The 19,641-nt window shown below is 37.1% G+C and overlaps 3 protein-coding genes across 6 annotated transcripts in view; 1 reads left to right on the forward strand and 2 right to left on the reverse strand.

Moving 5' to 3' along the window:
• dusp5 (dual specificity phosphatase 5) overlaps positions 1 to 911 on the reverse strand; it is a 51,886-nt gene extending 50,975 nt beyond the window's left edge. Inside the window, exon 1 of the mRNA XM_015347497.2 lies at positions 871 to 911. Coding sequence (XP_015202983.1) covers positions 871 to 896 — 26 coding nt within the window. The 5' untranslated portion in view covers positions 897 to 911. The remainder of the gene's footprint in view (positions 1 to 870) is intronic.
• Positions 407 to 6,739, forward strand: smndc1 (survival motor neuron domain containing 1). 3 transcript variants are annotated; one of them, XM_015347499.2, is made up of 7 exons: positions 407 to 526; positions 1,898 to 2,050; positions 2,702 to 2,821; positions 3,790 to 3,932; positions 4,496 to 4,654; positions 5,291 to 5,444; positions 5,693 to 6,739. In XM_015347499.2, exons 3-7 carry the CDS (start codon positions 2,702 to 2,704, stop codon positions 5,828 to 5,830), a joined length of 714 nt encoding a protein of 237 aa, XP_015202985.1. In that variant the 5' UTR covers positions 407 to 526; positions 1,898 to 2,050; the 3' UTR covers positions 5,831 to 6,739. The 3 variants fall into 3 exon arrangements, with proteins under 3 accessions (XP_015202985.1, XP_015202984.1, XP_006630845.1); XM_015347498.2 differs by lacking the exon at positions 1,898 to 2,050; XM_006630782.3 differs by lacking the exons at positions 407 to 526; positions 1,898 to 2,050 and adding an exon at positions 2,079 to 2,144.
• Positions 6,740 to 10,992: 4,253 nt separating this feature from the next.
• Positions 10,993 to 19,641, reverse strand: part of mxi1 (max interactor 1, dimerization protein) — a 31,090-nt gene continuing 22,441 nt past the window's right edge. For both annotated transcript variants that reach the window (XM_006630783.3, XM_006630784.3), the window contains exons 5-6: positions 14,976 to 15,147; positions 10,993 to 14,347 (exon numbers count right to left, since the gene is read on the reverse strand). In XM_006630783.3, coding sequence (XP_006630846.1) covers positions 14,184 to 14,347; positions 14,976 to 15,147 — 336 coding nt within the window. In that variant the 3' untranslated portion in view covers positions 10,993 to 14,183. The remainder of the gene's footprint in view (positions 14,348 to 14,975; positions 15,148 to 19,641) is intronic.

Consider the following 19,641-nt stretch of genomic DNA (forward strand, 5'->3'; position numbering starts at 1 on the left):
CCACCTAGCGATTTCGATAGTTCCCTTATTTTTTTAGGGAAATGGGAGCCGATGACTTAAAGATGCGAAAAGATTTCAACTGCAATGTAAAAAAATCTGGTTTAGAAAAAAACGACTTTCGAGCTTCATTATTTTCTGAGCGGTTCTGTGGACGTTTCCGTATGAAACATTGAAACAAAGCACTTTTTTAAACTGGTGTAAATTTAGAAAAGATTCCCAAGGAGGTCCCCCAGCCAAATAACGTAGCAGAATCGGTCCGTAAAGTAATTTTAGGATAGAAAGATTGTTTGCTCCAGGCCCATGTTTGATCGTTTTATTGCAACATGACCTGCGATACGACAGCGACCTGGAAACAGCGTCGACAGGGTTAAGCAGCTCTACTAACGGTCTCGCGAGACTTTCGGCTTTAGGTGATGAGATTACGTAGGTACCTTTCCGGTAGTGAGGCGATCTGTGTTGGAAACGAAATTCTGAAACAGTCTTTTGCACGATTTCTCTTAGAATTATACTTCTTCGGTAATTCAAGGTAAGATCCTTACAGTTAAGAGATGGCTCTTAGGTTTGTATTTGAAAATGGCAAGTAAAACATGAAAATCAGGTCCCTCGTGATGTAAATAAACGATCCAGGCCTTGTCCGGCTTGCAAAGGTTACAAGATGTCGCGGAACAAACATTACTGAAATTGCAAGGAAATAACGTTTTGAAACTTTCTGCTGGCTGCGAATGTGGAGATAAGGGCGAGAGTACCGAAATGTCACGTTTAGTTAATTTGGCAATTGGATGCTTTTTTTCTAACCTTTTTTAAAAACTGTGGAAGTCGCTAAAATCGAAGGGAACAGGAGTTGTATTCATGCCTCATAATTAAACTTACCGCTTTGGGCGTCTAAAATTTGTCATACGATGACCGTCAGACTATTTCTGTGTGTTCAACTGTGAATTTGGTGAGCATTTAGTTAGCCAGTCTAACTTCTGAGCCGAAGTAGTCGTTCCTCCAGCTCCAAGGAGTAAATTAGACGTAGTGGAGGTATTTTAAAAGGTTATGATCAGGTGTTTAAATTTCCGTTAATTGCTCACCTAATACAGTCAATGACATTACTTAGGAAATTTTAAGCAAGTGTGTTTGTTGGTAGTTTAGTCTTAATCTTCTTAATAAACCAGTTAAATAAATAAAGAAGTGACTGGTGAACTAGTGGTCAAACAATTATTCACCATAGTTCTAATTCGCCTTTCATCTTGAGAGGATAAATACTGTTGTATGTATGTTTGGGGTTTTCATTTGGCCTGCTTCATTAGGAATCACTCTGATAGCTGAATATCTGTGATTAACTGCTAATCACTAGTTCATCCATCCAATCATCCATCTCCACACAGTGTCTTGGGGGAGCCGGAGCCTATCCTGTCAAGTAATGGGCTGCAAGGCAGGATTCACTCTGGACCAGACGCCAGTCCATCACAGGGCACATACAGACACAGACATACACACGCTCACACCAGGGCCAGTTAACCTCTCAGTGTGTCTTTGGACCGAGGGAAGAAACAGGGAGAACATATAACCTTAATGCAGATAGCACCCCAGGAAGTGAACCCAGGGCCTCAGTGCTGTGAGGTAGCAATGCTAACCAGTGCACCACCGTGTACTAAACTAAATAAAACTGTACTCAGCCTGTTTTTTAAGGACATTTGTTTGCTAGTTTGTGGTCTCCATTAATGATCCAATAATTTACCTACTTGCTTTTTTGTAATTGTTTTGAGGTCTTAAATTATATTGGAGTAGTACCAACATTAACCCAGTACCACTTCCCCCATTAAGACATCTTGCATTTTAGGAAATTGGGACCCTGTAGACCTAAGATTATTCTGGGAGTCATTCTACTTGTTTGTTTCTCTTTATTAACTAGACGTCTAATAAGAGTTGTTGGGACAAAATTAAGAGAGCAGCCACTTAATAAGCGAGCTGCGGAGAAACCAACCAGTTTGCTCAATGCCCTGCAAACAAAAAACCTGCACCTGTATTGTGAAACCAAGGACAAGGTATAGAAACAGTTTGAAAAGTAAGTTGTACAATTAATGAGAGAAATTCAAGTGAAATTCAAGTGTTCAGCTGGGGAAAAAAATTCAGGTGTCTTCCAGAACTGTTTTATAAAGGTATACTTTTGCTTGCCTTTTACTTTTATTTTATCGAACTATAGGAAAACTTAATAAAAGTTGATCAAATATATGTAAATGTTAAGACCTTGGAGATTTAAATACCAGTTTTCCAGAACATTTTTAAATTCCCATTCATATAGAAGTAGCTGACTTTTAAAAAATAAGTTTAATCTTAAGTGTCACTCTTTACATCATATCATCTTGTGTTTTTTAATTATGTAATTGTTGAATAAATGAAACTTATTACTGTTTTGCCATACACTGATTTAAACGTAGTGTGGATTAACTGGAAAATACAGATCGTAATGCCTCAAAGTGTTATAGGCTTTGTATCTCTGAATCAAGTATAATCTTTTTTTTTTAAAGTCACTGACAAAAGGTTTTTGGTTTTCCCCAACATGCATGTCAGATTGAACATGTAACTCAATTGCCTACCTGGGATGAAATGAAAGACAGAAAGAAATGCTCTCAACCTGCATGTAGGCAAAGTACCTTATGATACTTTTTAAAACACGTTCCTTCTGACTGTGGAATTGACCCTTTGTGTCTTTAAGATGTCAGACGACCTGGTGAAACAGTTGGCCAGCTACAAAGCTCAGCTTCAGCAAGTGGAAGCAGCTTTATCAACAGATGCAGAAAATGAAGACCTGCTTAAATTACAGAAAGATTTACAGGTTGGTATCTTGACCAAGTTTGTTATAAATTACTGTGACAGGGGTTAAGCCACGAACAATGTTATAATGTATTCTAAAGCTACCTTTACTGAGGTTTGGCAGTAGTTAAATTGTTTTGAGTGATTCGGTTTTAAGAAAAGTCAGTCAAAAATGTTAGTTGATCTCTAAAGCAGTACAAAATCTGAAAGTACAGAGATATATGTACATGTGTACTTAAATGCCTTTTTAATTTTAAGAAAGAATTGACAAGTTATTGTTCTAATTAAGATGAATCAACTTGGGTTGTGGAAGTGCAAGTGAAAAACGGAATAATGACTGTAGTGAATTGGGAGTGTCCTCTGTAGTGGCAGTAGGAGAAATTGAGGTTGCTGTCCAGGCAGATTCTTGCCTGTGTGGTGGAGAGGAAGATGTATTAAAAAATAGCATTTCTCAGATTTAGAAGATCAAATTCTGTTCTGTAAAATTGTGTGGTGATTTATCAAACAATTGAATCACATTTTTTTAAGTAGAACTCTAATGAGTTCTTGTGTGTATGACACTTGACATTTTATTTTTTAATTATAGATGCTTTCTGCAATGAATGTGATGTTAAAATTATTGATAGTATTAGATAGCGGAATTCCTATTTAACTAACTACATAAATGACTCAAGCACACGCATTCGAATGCATTTGTATTTAGTAAATGCATTTGCATTTGTGTGTAAATAAACCTAGTTCAGCTGTACTGCTGTTTTGGGTTTTTCTCTGGATATTTCTGATGTGTGACTTTGCTACCATTGCTCGGTCCAGTTTTTAGATCACATCTTCAGGAGACAAATTAAAAGGGCTTAAAAATTAGGGCAGGATGGGGGCAGTGCACATTAGTACAAATATTTGTCACAGGAAGTTGAGAGACTTGGTAACTGTGCAGCATTTATGTGTCGTGGCAGAACATATTTTACTCATGATATGTCCTCTCTGCCGCAGGAAGTAATAGAGTTGACCAAAGACCTCCTGTCAAGCCAGCCCTCTGTGGCCCCCACCAGTTCAGACAGCTCAGCTGCAGTCCCCATCAGCCACTCCTGGGAGGTGGGGGACAGCTGCATGGCTGTGTGGAGTGAGGATGGACAGTAAGTGTAGAAACCAATCTAAGCATAACTTCACTTGTTACAGTACAATGGTAAGAAATTTATTACTGTTTCAAGTTGGCTGTAATGTGGGATGGATATTCAACACAGACAATGTCATGAATACCTATTAAAGAAAAATAGACCTGCACACTGGTTTTTACTGAACAATTAAAGAAATACTTTGTAGTATAATGAGAGGCATCACAAAATCACTTTTTCAAGATCTTTCTGTAGCTGAAATATTTGCCTCAAAGCTTTTTAAGTCTGCTTTGTAAAAGCTCCATGACAAGTATAGGTAGTCATTTTAATTAAATACATTTATTTTTCTGAAATTTAAAAATAAACCTTCTATTTTGGTAAGTACAAAAATAACTTTTAAAATACATTGTCTGCTTGGAATAAGTGCTAGACAGTTACTGGTCTATTGAAGCTTTTTAGTTAGGCTTGTGATTAGCAGTGTGGGTAGTAATGAGAAGTTAAGGCCTTTGCTTGTAAGATTTTTCTTTATAGGGCTTGAATATAAAACCTCTACTCACATGCTTACAGACGTGATTTATTGACAGGTTGTACGAAGCGGAGATCGAGGAGATAGATGAGGAGAACGGCACGGCTGCCATTACGTTCTTGGGATATGGCAATGCAGAAGTCGTGCCCCTGCAGAATCTGAAGGCTGTGGAGGAAGGAAAGAAGTCGGAGGAGGATGGGGGCAAATCCAAATCCAGGTGAGTCCTTGTTCTCTGACTGTCATCGTTGGACAAACTGCAGGAAACCTTCCTTAGGATCATCAGGATTAATTGTCTATTAGTTAAAGTGAAGAGGCGGTGTTGTGGTGGTTAGTGCTGCTGCCTCACAGGATTCGGCACCTTGGTTCAGTTCTTGGTTTGTTCTGCCTGTGTGGAGCTTGCATGTTTTTCCAGTGTTCACATGGGATTTCTTTGAATATCTGGTATTTTTCCACCTTCCAAAGACTAGGTTAATTTAGGTTGTCTAGGTTAGTAGGTGTCTCTAAAACTTCCCTGTGTTTTTGCCCTCTAGTGGAGTACTATGTGGTCCCACCTTCTGTCTTATGCTTCCAAGACAGGCTCTGGGTTTCCACAAGTATCTAGGAATAAGCAGCTTTCAGATAATGGTTAGACACTGCAATTATAGCATTAGAGGCTTTAGAGACATTAAAGTCTGTTAATATTTATATTTTGTTGAAATTCTATGCATTAAGAACATTATGAATGTTGTGAACATGATTGTTTTAAGCTATCGTCTGCTTTCTTTTTGATGAATGTGAACTGCTACCTTAGCTGTATGAGAAATGCATGCTTCTCTCTAATTCTTGTTTATCTGGTGCCTTTGAACTCTAACAGGAAGGAGCAAATTGCCCAGCAGAGGGAGTACAAGAAGAAGAAGGCACTGAAGAAAGCTCAGAGAATGAAGGAACTGGAACAGGAACGAGAAGACCAAAAAACAAAGTGGCAGCAATTTAATAACAAAGCCTATTCAAAGAACAAGAAAGGCCAGGTTAGAATCCTGTTTGGATCAGTCTACTTAATCAATATCAGTAGGTCCTTTTATAGTGTTGTGCGAGACAAAAAAAAATAACAGGGATTAATAGACAACGGTTTTAAAGACGCTTTTAGGATTATCAAATTGAAAACAACTCCTCCAAGCAACACTTAATTTGTTCAGTCAAACATCTATTTTCAGTGTAGACTGATAGATCCAGCTTTTCAAGTAATATTCTAACTACCTGTCTTTGTGTGTTACAGGTGAAGAGGAGTATATTTGCATCACCGGAGAGTGTTAATGGAAAAGTTGGTGTTGGAACATGTGGAATAGCTGATAAACCAATGACTCAGTACCAAGACACATCCAAATATAATGTGAGGCATCTCATGCCACAGTAACAGGAAAAAGCATGTAGTTAATCAAAATGTATTGTCATTAACAGTGTTCTGTATTAGAAGGATACTCATTACTTATCAGGATGTATGTCTCATCTTATCTGCTCTTGTAAACATTTTTAAAACATTTGACACGCATAAGTAATGGCTCATTGAAAACATGCTTTTCGGAATACTGGGTTTTACTGTCGGTATGTTGGGGAAGAACACAGGCTAAGCAATGCCATAAATAGCATCCACACTAATATAGAATCACTGTTAAAACTATTGCTTGAATATATTTCTTCATAGTTCTGGGACTTCATTAAGGAGCACTTATAGTGCATCTGTAAGTGATTTAATGATGTTCCTAGTAGTTTTTTTTTCCTCAGCGTTAAGTCATGTTCCAGTAGTGCAGTTCAGTTTTTATGTGAATCAGGTCAAGGTTCGTGTTAATTTGATGCATTGGCTGGTTAAAGATAGGGAAAAAAGTTCCCACTATATTAAAGATAGGAAATATTTGTCATGTATACTTCAGTTGGCAGTTTATGAACAACAAACTCATGTATAGGTTTTTAAAGAATCTTGTATCTAATAGTTGTGGCACATGTACATCATGCAAAGTGAGTTCAGGGTTGTTTATTATTCTAAAGTGACTTATTCAACATATTTCAGTCAACAGAAAAAAGTGCCCAGTCTTGAATTGGCTATTTAGTTAAAATGCTAAAGTATTCAGTTTTAGTTATTGTGACCTAAACTGGAATGGTAGGTTTAGACTGTTTTTACTTTTCTGTGCTAGGATAAAGCAAAGTACCTACAAAGCATATGTTAATACAATTCTTCCTATTTTTGGAGGACTGTGATTTTTACGAAATTAAATGTTACTTTTTGGTTTTGTACATTTAACTTTTATCAAATAAATGTTAAAAAGTGTATTCTTGTGTGTATGGGTTACTTTTAAAGAATCCCCAGAAACATGCACGAGCTAACTAGTGAATGAATATTTAGTGGGTTACTGTAACCACTACTTTAATTTGAACCTTTTGCTCTGAGGAAGAGAGGGCATTGTAAAAGTGTTCAGCCCCCAGCTAATTTATCTTTAACTTTTCCAGGACCTCAGATGTAGAATGTAATCCACATTGATAAAACTAAAAATGATAACAAAATGTGTGTAAGTGCATGACAGCTTTGCTACAATGGCTCCAGATCAGTTCAAGGGAAAAAGGTTATTTTAAAAGGTCACAGAATTAGTTGCCTCTGTGTGTAATGAAAGTGGTTAACCACTTCAGAGTTGATTCACCTGTCTTCCTTTATTGAAGGTCCTAAACGTACTGAAGCCACAACTCATGGATACAAACAGATCAGGGATCTTTTGCAACATTCATTCATCATTAAGATGTATGTGTCATACTGTCCTTCTGGGACTGGACACTGCCTAAAGCAAGCAGGAAGCTGGTTAGGGATGTCACTGTGAAGCCACTAATTTGAAAGATTTTCAAGTTGGTCTAAGAAGTCAGTGTTCAGACTTCAACAATATCCTGGCTCCTACATAAAAAAAGGCCTAAATGGGAGTGTGGCTGGAAAACTGGAAAAAGTGACAAAAGATAGACAGTGTCACTTTGCAAAGCTGGATTGCAAAAAAGAGCCCTCACCATCATGCTTCCACCAAGTACAGACACATGAGGCTTATACAAAGAAAAAAAAAAATTCATAGACTTTGTAAGCTCTTACACTGTTTGATTACACTTTTGAATAACTTCATACAAAAAATATGCATTATTAACAATTCTTTAAAATATAACGAATAAAAACTTTGTGAGGTTAAATCTGTTTCTTAATACTGGTGGATTAGAAAGCAACTTTTGAATTAGTACTACAAATAAGTGGTTTAGTGATGAAGTGAGGTAATTCATGTCTTCTAAATCACTAAAACAGTACATCTCTCATGCATATGTATGTGGATTAAAAAAATAACAGAGCAGTACTTTTCTATCCAATTGGATTGCAAACCAGTGAAGTAAACTTTATCAAGTAGCATTTTAAAGGAATTTTAAACTTAAAATGTAAGCAACTCCTTTGTCTTTTTAATTGCAGAGTAGCATCTTTTTCCCCCAAGTGTTTAAAGTCCTACAAACATGCACCACTGTGCTGCTATTTATCATACAAAGCTACTTACAGCAGTGTCAGCCTGACTTAATTATGATACTTCCTCTGCAGTCTAAACCCTTCTTACTCAACAGAGATTTCTAATTGTGTGCCATGCCTTTCATACATGACCCAGGTGACCTGGAAACCTATTGTCCAATTTACACCTTGCATTCCACACAAGGAATTCCATTCTCCTGTGAGGAAGCTTTTCACTTCCAGGCATTTTTTTTCCTTTTTGAAATTACTTAATTTCAGCGGTAAAAAAAGTACAACTTTGTGGTTTAAACACACTGATAACTCATTAAGTTCTTTAAATGCATAAAAATGACAATGTAGATATTTTCCCTAGTCTGTCCTTACTTCTATCTGGTTGCTCAGTGTCGAGCTAATCCTTATAATGAGAATGTTGACAGAAACAGTTTTCCTATTGTGTCCGATGGTACTGGTAATTGGAGTCAGTGAAATGCAATGTGAATATTCAGATAATCCTATCAGGTTACACGTGGCAGAGAGACAGTATCAGGAGTTTGGGAAAAAGAATTGAACAAATTACTATTTTTATAGATACTTTGAGCTTTATTTCTGACATTGTTTACACACAAATTTGAAGTTAAACCTGAAAAGTTTGCACAATATTACTAAAATTGCATATTGAACTGTAATGATTTTTTGAAATGAAGAATAAAAGAAATTGTCATTCATCTCTCCAGCTCTAGGTGGCAGCATTCTATTTACCTGATTTATCATTATAAAAGATTTTGAAATCAGTCTGGTACCTCATTTAACAGAACACAGAGGGCTCAGGGGCCACGTGGCAGCTACTTAATTGCTCCATTGACCAAAAAAGACTGAGTAGTACACCACACAAAATTGTCCTATATCAGGCATTTTAAAACTGTTCCGAGTGACGTATTTATAGTGTGCATACACATATTTACATGTAAAGAGAACATTTGACAGTTCCTGCTGCAGATGGCATTTCTCAGAAAAGCAGTGTGAGTGAATGCACAGCATTCATAAGCTGGTGTTTTTTATTTTGGTCAGGATGTTGCTTGCATTATTTGCATATTCAGCTCCCCAGAGCAACACAAGCATTTTTGCAGATAGCTTATTCCATGGGATATTTAAATCAAGTATAAACACAATATATTGTAGCCTTTTCCAGCTCACACTTGTTCGTTTTTTTTAAATCATATTACACCTACCTTAAAGCAGTGTTATTTCTATTTTTAATCAAACCAAACGAAATTACAAGGCAGAAGAGTTCAATAATATCCAGAATTACTTATAGATTTCGATTGCATTCTCACAAAAATACTAATGATTTAGATCCCTGGCCATTTCTACCTGTGTTCACTTTTTGTTTAATATTTTTTATATCTTTTTCATAACGTATAACAAATGCTTGGGATTGGAAATAACCTACCTTTCACAGAATTCTCTTTTTAGCCTCTGTGTATCAGGTTTGGTAGCATCTTTTTAAGGATACCTCTTCTGCTAATGTTAAATCAGCAGAATTTGCAATTTCCAAAACATAAGATTACCGGTCCAATGCAAACCATCAATTTATAAATTTGGACTGACAATTGCCATTTTGATTTTATTTTTGGATTTCAGACTACAATTTACAACGAACAAGTTCTATTTGAATTATCAACTGAAAATTATCAACTGCCTTTAAGAAGGCAAAAGATTGTTCTCAAGGGTATTTTCTGAAGAACTGCAGGCATACCTTAGGTGCAAAATCTTTGGAATGACCTAATACTTTTTACATTTTCCCCAATTTTAAATTCCCTTTACACTGTATATCTCGCAAACAATTTCTGTGCCATTAAGAAATACAGATTCCAAGCCCTGTTAACTGCACATTTTATAAACATTAGATCCTATTTATAATTCTTCACTTTTACTGCACTGAAATCCAATTACCTATTCAATTTGTACTTGAAGCCACACAAACTTCGTGATAAAACTATTAAAAGGACCTGAGACTGAGAGCCAAAACTTTCATTAAAAAAGTCCCTGGGTTTCTGTGATTGGCAACTTTAAGGTTTATTATTTAAGGTGTCTCCCTTACAAATACTAAGCAATGACATTTACTTCATTAATCAAAGAAGCCTATTTTTTTGTTGTCCCTCTTCCAGATCTGTCTAAACTTTTCCTGACGACCTATGGAATACCATTTAATTTTTTAATAATCAGTTTTAAGTATTAAATAACAGTCTGATTTCACAATAACTATACGTAAGTCTTAGCAGAACTGCAAGACTTGCACTGCAAGTTCCTTCTAACTAAAGCTTCAGCTCAACCCAATATTATATACGTTTTACTGCAGTTGTTGTTTGGTTCTTGCAGATGAATATTGTGGATTTCTGCAAGAAAATGGCTTGAGAGGAAATAAAAAGAAAATCATTACTGGCCTAAAATGACTCCTTATCCAACAGCTGTTTCAGACTGCTCACTCACCAGTCTGAATAGCAGCTGAAGAGATGGCCTAAAAAATGGAAGTCACAACTTTATCACAACTGCTTTGTAAACTGTAGAATCAGACCCTCTGTGCAATAAAAGATCCAAAATATGTTTTCTTTTTCTACTTATAAAAACATGAGGGTCCTATGTCACTTTTTTGAAAAACACATAGGAACTTAATGTATATGTAAATTATTAATTTTCTTGGCAAGCAATCTAACATTTATGCAGCTGAACATTATACTGAAGCAAACTGAGGGATGTACCTTGCTCAGGGATACAACAGATGTGCCTCACAAGTGATATAAACCCACAGCTTCCCAGTTATGAGGCCAGAGTCCAAACCAATACTGCACATCACTTTTATTCAAAAAGTAAAAACTATACTCTTTATATCATCATCAGATGGCTGCGATTGTCCCCAGAGCAAACCCCCACAATAAAAATCAACAATATTCTTTCTTCAGGGTGGCTGAATGGATAACATTTATATGGCCAGGTTAGCTTTCTCAGTTGACTAGGACCAAAGTATATCATCAATCAGTATTTATTAGGCTGAATTCAATGCATTACGTCCAAGCTTAAAGTTTATTGTAAATAAAAAGAATTGTCACGCACCTCAAAGGAAGTTTCTCAGAACCTTTGAAATGCTCGGTACATTTTTTAATAGCATCTTAAACAAGAGCTACATATCTGACAGACTGTGTTTATTGAGTATTGCATTCATCTTACATCTTAATCAGAGCACGTTTTAAGACAAACTTCCACAAGCTCAGCACAGGTTAACACAGGGGTGGAATACATTTATTGACCCATTTTCCCTTGCCAATTTATTTGCCTTTACCAGTATCTAAACAAAACGACAGGTTAAGGGACAGCAACATGTTATCTCAAAACAGGCGTTTTTCAGAGCCTCTAGAAAGCAGAGAAAACACTTTGGTGTGGAATCAGAAAGTTTCAGGCTGGGTCTTTCTTATAGTGCATTTTTTTAAACAAATATAGAAATACCCCCCCCAAGAAAACAATGAAAATTTATCTACCCGTGCAAGAAGGGACACATCCAGACATGTTAAGACACATTTGGCATTTATATTCTTCTGAGAAAGCCGTGATATTGGGCAGACAAACGGGCAAACCAATGTTAAACAGCTTAGATGCAGCAAGCATGAATAAACCTATCTGAATATACTCCCACCAATGCTTATGTTACCAAGAGAACTTTGGATTAAAAACGCTCAAATGTGAAATAAAAAATGAAAGATAACCTCAACATCAGCCAGTCACTAGACATTGTGAACTGCGAATTGCAAACACGTCAGGCAAGCCATTAGACTTAAGTCATGCCACAACACTTCTCAGGCTTTTGCTGAGGTTTGAGCAAAGAGATCTGCAGTTTTTAATTCAAGATAATGTAGCTCTTAGCTGAGCTAAGGAAAGTTGTTTCGCATTATTGTGTGATAAGGAGACTAAGATCTATTTGAATTAAATCTTGCAGACCCAAGAACTGCTATTTTATGCAGAGGTAATATAGCTGATTTCTAACTAAAGTAGATGAGTGTGTTACAGAGAAAAAAGATACCCCCTACAGTATGTAAAACACGCTAGGGAGATTAAACGTTTCTAGTGTCCTCTGCACGAAAAACACAAAAGAAAAACATAACTTGGCAAAGAGAGCAAATGTGTATTTTTTTTTAACTTTTAGTAATACCCTTCCAACCCTGATAAAAATAAGGAATAAGAACCAAACCTGAACTAAACCAACCCAATAAAATCAATAAATAAACTTGTGTTGATGGATGAAGATAACTGGTACAACTTTACAGCAAAAAAGGTTTTAGACCAAATATAGTTGGTGAGGTCTCTTTCATAAATTAGTGGATACACATCGGTTAATAATTAAAAAAATAAAGAAGAAAATAAGACCTTGAAGTGCAAGTTTGGGAAACCTCAAGCCGAGAGATGTAAGGAACATCAAATATCACTCTGTCGCTTTCAGACAGAGAATGTACAGCTCAAGATTTGATTGGAGGAATGCTTTTATGTTTTCATAAAATCTAATAAATAAGCCAGTGCCACTCCAACTCAGAGGTTAACAGAAGTCCATAATTAATGATTCTCTAATGACCATTTTTATGTCATCATTGTGTCTTGAAGTTAAGCTCAATATAAAATCTGTTTCTTTTTGCAATACATCTGAAGACTGAAGAAGCCAGAACTTTCTGCAGCTAGAAAAATGAACAAAATAATACTGTCCATGCCACAGAAAATGCCTTCCTGAAACATTTAAATCTTTAAAAAATATAAAAATGCACAAAACACAAGACAAACAGCAACAGAGGCAATATTACTATCCATGGATACTAGTCATTTTTTCTCCTTTCGAAATTTTTTAAACTTTTTATTTTATTTTTAAATTAAACTATATACAAAACTAGCAAGTTCATTTTTGCTGTCAAGACACAAAATTAGTGCCTTGAGAAACAGGGAGCCAAAACTGTCAAGACAGAATGACCACAATGTTATTGCTCAGAATTTACTTTAAAGAAGGACATCTGTTAGGAAAATGTACAAGAGTTGTAGCTCTACAGTCTACTATAAAACAGGCATGTGCAGGGTAGCTTGTGGTAGTTGCTTTTACAAAACTACAGAACAGATTCCAAAATTAGAACCAACTGAATACCCATGCGTTCATATTAATGGATGCTCTTTTCTAAGGTTCTTTTTTACCTTAACAAAAGAGATTCTGCATTATTCTGCATGGGCTATTTAATCTTCTTTGTTGGTATGTGTTGTGTAGCACTTAACCTACACTTAACCTGTGTTATGTAGCACCAATTTCAGTGTCCGAGTTGTGGTTGTGCACTGCTTAGCAAGAACAATGCTCATGGGCCAGAAATGTTGATATGGCAAGTTGAGTTATAATTCCCACAGATTCCTGTCCAATTTACTGTTTGTTTTTCCAGCAGAGCGTGAGTATCATTCAGCACCAGTTCAGAACCTGACCTAACTTCAGCTTTCATTGCAAAGATTGTAGAACTGCAATGATGGAAACTGATCCATTTTGAAGACTCGGAAGCTTATCAAAGTGCACAATTTATTGTCTTGTAAATCTGTTTTTTAATTCCATATGGTTGTAAAGTCTTGCAATCACCCCGGAGAAAACCCTGATGCCCTTCATCTCAAAATTCACTGCATACACATATATTAATGTGCATGTGAATGGCAATAGGGGTGAAAACACTGCAATTTGAGATACAGCGACCTCTTTCAGAAGGTCACTGCTAGACTTTATAATCACCTTGGGTTGAAAGCACACCTCTGTGCTAGATTCTTTGAACCACATTTGCACAGAACATATGTGGCATGCAGTGAGATTACAGTTTAGCCTGTCATTTGGTAACATAACTGCCGCTTCTTTTGATGTCTCATAGATGCTACATTCTTGACATCCAGTGTAGCTGTTTTTTTTCCAAACAAAACCTAATTTTTCAGACCTTCTTGAACGAAATCTCAAAAATCTGTAAATAAACAATGTAAATGGCCTAGAATTGTACAGAAGGAATTATAAGTATGCAAAGCCTTGTTCTTTTACTGAGCATCTATGGGCGGCCTTTTCAGAAAAAGCAAGATCACACCTTTGTAGGTCAGGCCAGATCTGAGGATAGGTCATGTTCTGAACACCCCATGAGGTTCTGTTTGGTTTTGGGGTTGTCGCGCTGATAATCTACTCCACCTCACGTCTCTCTGTGTGCCGCGGACTTTAAGAGGAGAAGGCAAGTTTGATGCTGCAACTGGAGTAGCCCTCATCACTAGCCATGCTCTGCAGGCTGCTGTGGTCATCGAGGTCGCTGGTGCTGGTTGTGCTCACACTGTCCATTTCTCCATGGGAGAACTCTGTGCTTTCCACGTCCACCTCGATCTCCTCTGCAAAGGGCGGAAAACAAAAGGCTGTCAGAAGCAAAAAAACGATTGAGACCTCATGCAGACAAAGCCGGATCTGCACCTGGCATTAAAGCGAAATTTTTTTTACGAAGGGCCAGAAAGTATTTTCCTAACTTGAAAGACTCTTGGCAACGGTTTACGAAAGCGTAGCGCCATTCCATGATCAGAAAATCAGCCAAGATATTAAAAAGTGCTGACAATGCACTACTCCCCTCCGGAGCATTTAACTAAGCGTTTTAATGCGTTTGGTAAACGATTAAACCCACTGTGTTCAGGAAATACTCAGTCTTGCTTCCAATTCTTCAAAACCAACCAAAATTGTATCCCCCTCATCAGGGAATGAAAGTCTGCACTTGTATTGGTTCACTTATTACTTTCTATGGCCTCTACTCCTAGTCAGGGCGTTGTAACGAGCACAGCGTCAGTCAGCCTTAGGTGCAGAGACTGAATTTACAACAATGCAGGGAGAACCTCAGTTTAGGAAACAGAAACAGAGAACTCACTGCTGAACGTTTCTGGTAAATCTTTCCGGTGCTCGTGAAACAAGCATTTGTACACGCGTCAAGGCCTTCTTGCGTTGGGCCTCACGGGTGAGCAAGCCGTGTCTCACCTCGGTCCGAATCGGAGCGGTCGGAGCACAGGGTGGAGCCCACGCTGTCTATCCGTGTCCTCTCGGCATCCCCGCCGGCCTGCAGCAGGTCCAGCTGTCTCTGTAAGTGCCTCTGCTCCCGCTCCAGGTTCTCCCGCTGGTACTGGCTCTTCCGGTCGATCTCTTCAAGTTTCTGTCAGCGGTTGACACAGACCTTCAGTGCCTTCACATTAACCTCCATTTTTAAGGAAGTATCACATGCTGGTGCCACAACATATTCAGGTTTTGTGCATGTAAGACAAATTTTAGAATTATAATCTGCAGATATGTTTTTTTTAAATATTATTTTCCAGGCTGTTTTCTCAAGCCTTTCCACTGATTTCTGAATATACAGACTGACAATGTCATTTCTGGCCTTGGTGATCATCTGATTTACAAAGCAGTAAAGAGAGTTGCATACAGTAGCTCTGTTGGACTGAAACAAACAACAGAAGTGATTTTCAGCAATTCACTGCTGAAACTGATATTCCAAGGTAAGTGTTTATTTTAGGTGGACTGACATTTTCATTATTACTGCAGTTACTATAATAATATTATTAAAAATAATAATATTTCTTGTTTGAATTGCTGGTTTATGTTGTGTGGTTTGCAAGTGGCTTTGTAATGAATATTAATTATTCTATGTAGTTCAGGTGGGTAGCTGCGTAGGCTGCAAAGGAACAAGTAATAGGTTTATCTCATGCTGAAAAAAGGAGAAAGAAAAACAACGTTTCAGTCGAGGAGCCTTCTTTAGACACCACACCTGTCTACATAATTACTCTATTTTCTACTTTGCCAAAAGAAAAAGTAGAAAATAAAAAAAAAAATCTGACATTTAAAAAAAAAATTAAGTGAGATTCAAATTGTGTAATAATCTGAATGCTGAGATTACCATCTCAACCCAGAAATTAATCTTGGCTATTACATAGAAATGCAAAGGTTCAAGGGCTTTCAAGAAAGTTATATTGTCATAAAATAGTACTGCAAATACTAATCCTGCAGTATTGCAATGTGGTAGTAAAGTTATTATTGAGTAGATTTAATAGCAATGAAAGAATGAATACAAATTATGAGTTTTCAGTTAGTTGCATGATCACTGGCAACTGATTTATTTGTACTTCTAATCAAGTTGGTCGTGACTTCAGAATACAACGTAGACACAGGATTGTCTACAGAGAAATTAGAAAACATGTTTGAGTATAGCCAAAGAGTCTATCTAAACATGTACAAAAAATAACTGTAACGTAGCTGCCTTGGATAAAGGGTAAACAAAGGATTAAAATGTTGCTGCTAGGTTTAATAATAGCCAACACAGGACAGCAAAGCCTCAAAGAAATAATTGTGCTTATAGTAATCAATGTCACACTGTCACACTAAATAATAGGTATGCGATTTGTAATACAGGTAAATGAAAGATGAAGACACATTACATCTATTATTATGAAGTCTTTATCTTGATACAATAGGTAACAACTGGTTTGTGTCAACACTTCCAGTTTCAAAGCTAGGAGATGATTGCTGACATTCAGTGATCAAAGCAACCATAAAGATTAACTTGGTTTACCCTAATTTAGTGTCAATCAGTCCATGAAGACAGCATGAAACAGGCAGGTAGAGAAAAAGAGAAAGAGACAGGAAGGAAGGAATCAGGAAGTCCTGATCATCTGGAAAGACCAGAATGGAGTATCTGAACCTTGTTAAGTTTAACTATTGCTTTTGTGTTGTTATAAATATTATTATAACAATGTGGGTGTTACTTAATTTTATTTTTGCTTTTGCCAAAGTGAAACTCTGATTTCCTGAGTAAAGGATTCTGGTTAAAAACTGCTTCTTGTGATTAAGGGGGTGCATCCTTGGAATAGGGAGATAGATTCCCATTACTTTTGAAATACTTGTGTTTACAGAGAGAGAGATTTAACCACAGGCCATATTCTGTTTGATTTAGAAGGCAGCTTTATCTCTTATTTTGGCCTGTTTAGGCATTAATAAGAGCTGAATACTTGATAACAGTCTAGTGTTTTTCTGGGTGGTTAGGACGTAGGCCTAAATTGCCTTGCTAGAAACTTTGTACATAGTGTTACTTGTGTGTTGTATGTTTATGTTTTGTGTTTAGTGTGTGTATTGTCATTGTTAATGAATGCTAGTTTACACCAGTGTGTCTGAATGATAACTTCACCAAAGCTGTGCCAGAGAACAAAGAACTAATGTGGCTCTAATTATGCCAACTGCTCAGGTATATGCTTGGCAAAATCATTTACTGTACAAGTTGGAGGTTATGATTATTTGTCAAAACATCTTTTTTTCATCTTAGAAATATCGCAAGACTACGCCCTATGCTATCATTAACTGTGGCTGAAAAGCTGATCAACATATTTGTATTCTCTCGAATTGACTACTGCAATGCTCTACTCCCTGGGGTATCTTAATCTACTCTGAACAAACTGCAGTATGTCCAAAATTCAGCAGCCAGAATCCTGACCAGGTCTAGTGCAAGTGTTCACATTACTCCTATCCTGGAGTCCTTGCACTGGCTTCCGGTCAAATTCCGAGGAGACTTTAAAATCCTCATGCTCACCTATAAGGCTTTACATGGCTTGGCACCTCAATACCTGTCTGAACTTTTATAGCCCTACTCCCCACCTCGCAACCTCCGCTCTTCAAATTCTGCCCTCCTTACTGTCCCCCAAGCCCGTCTACATTGTATGGGCGACAGGGCCTTCTCCTGCTATGCCCCCAAGCTCTGGAACTCTTCTCTAAACTCCTTCAAATCCAGACTCAAAACCTTCTTCTTCAGAAAAGCCTTTACTTAACTGGTTCTTAGTACCACCTTCCACGGTCTTCTCTATTGTTATTGTTGTATTGCTGTAATTGTAATTGTGTCTTATCTTGTGAAATCTTCTTATTTATTGTTATTGTCATCCTGTAAAGCGCTTTGAGAAGCCACCTTTAAAGGCGCTATATAAAATAAAGTTTATTATATTATTATTATTTATTTTACTTATTGATTATTCCACTCAGTCATTATCTGGTATTTGGAACTCCCTATTTATAACACTATTTTAGCATATCTGCATTGTTCCCAGGACTATACTCACCAGAATGTTACAACCACATAGTCCATTTTTGAAAAAAAGTAAAACATTTTAAAAAAAATTGAAATTTCAGAAAAAGTTGGCAGCTACATGTCTATCTTGGTTGGTATGGGGAAATATAATTTTACCAGATTTTAAACGCAGCATTTAACCACATGGAAACACCAAGTTTAGTTTTAACTGACTCCATGGGTTTCGAAAAGATGAAAATTATCCCTGTAGGGTGGCAAAGGGGTGCAGAGTTGGCAGTGCTGGGCCCTGGGTTCACTTTTGGACCTGGGGTGCGGCCTGGGTGGAGTTTGTATGTTTTCCCCATGGTCACAAGGGTGACTTCTGGGTGCTCCACTTTCCTTTCCCAGTCCAAAGACAAACTGGTAACTTAACTGGCTTCTGGGAAAACTTGCCCTGGTGTGAGTTTGTGCATGTCTATGTGTTTGTATGGGCCCTGCGACAGACTGGCCTATCCTGCCTTGGTGGGATGGCTTCCCACAACCCTGAATTGGATGAGGCCATTAGGAAATGGATGGATGGATCATCCCAGTAATTTATGTGAAGCCAAGAGGTAAGAGACATGGATATTTTGTTTACACCGGTGATGTTTTAAAACGATCCATTAACTGGTTGGAAGACAGATGATTTTCAATGACACCATTTTGGTTAATGAACCAGTATTTTTGTCACATGTTAAATAGCGATTTCCTAGGATCATACCTGAAAATTTTAAACTTGATTGGTTTCAGTGTTTGATCATAAGATGTTTGAATATAAAATGGTGGTCAGGCCACCTCACAAAAGGTTTCTTAACAGCGGAGTACAGAATATTAAATAAACATAAAACTAGAGATCATGAGATAATCTCTACTAAGAAAGGAATAAAAAAGTTTGTTGTGACTATGTGTAGTACAGCACCACATATCAAGAAGTCTAGATGTAGGCTCAGTCTCCTATAAATCTACGTTCATTGTCTAGTAGCTTTGGCATTGATGACATCCACCAAGAATCAATCAGCTGGTGCAATGCTTTTTAAAAAGATTATTTTGCCAGGGTTGCAGCTGATTAGCTAAATCGTGCTTGACTAGGCCAGTATGAAAATTTGGAAGGAAAATATAACTTAAACAAAAATCCTTATAATCACACTTGCGATGATGCAATGTACTTCTGTAATAAAATCCACTGCACAGAACATGGCTGCCATGTCATTTTTGTCATCTGAATTGAAAACAAATCATTCACCATTGATTGTAAAAGCATACACCATCATTTATAATGCTATGTCAGTCTGACAGCTAGTTTTAGAAAAGCAATTAAGACAATAATTGAACAGGGCAGAGGTTTTTTTGCTAAAATTCAGACAAAAGAAAGTTAAAACTGAGGTCTGTTATAAAAATGCATGGCGTGTGTCTAAAGAGAATGGAGAATTGGGGGTTGATCAGAGTTAATGCGCCACATCGGCAATCTTTCAGACTTATTGGGGGATTGGGACACAGCCTGCAAATCTTACATTCATTTCTTGCTTTTATTAGTGGCATTGTTTCAAAAATGTTCCTCCTAACGCT

Source organism: Lepisosteus oculatus, chromosome 4 (genome assembly GCF_040954835.1).
Source record: "Lepisosteus oculatus isolate fLepOcu1 chromosome 4, fLepOcu1.hap2, whole genome shotgun sequence".
In the NCBI taxonomy this organism is placed as follows: Eukaryota; Metazoa; Chordata; class Actinopteri; order Semionotiformes; family Lepisosteidae; genus Lepisosteus; species Lepisosteus oculatus.

What these genes read in the sequence shown, in the direction of transcription:
- smndc1 (XM_015347499.2), top strand. Translation starts at nt 2,702, where the DNA reads ATGTCAGACGACCTGGTGAAACAGTTGGCCAGCTACAAAGCTCAGCTT. An exon ending in AATTACAGAAAGATTTACAG is followed by an intron (nt 2,822 to 3,789) that starts GTTGGTATCTTG and finishes TCTCTGCCGCAG; the next exon opens with GAAGTAATAGAGTTGACCAA. An exon ending in GGGGGCAAATCCAAATCCAG is followed by an intron (nt 4,655 to 5,290) that starts GTGAGTCCTTGT and finishes GAACTCTAACAG; the next exon opens with GAAGGAGCAAATTGCCCAGC.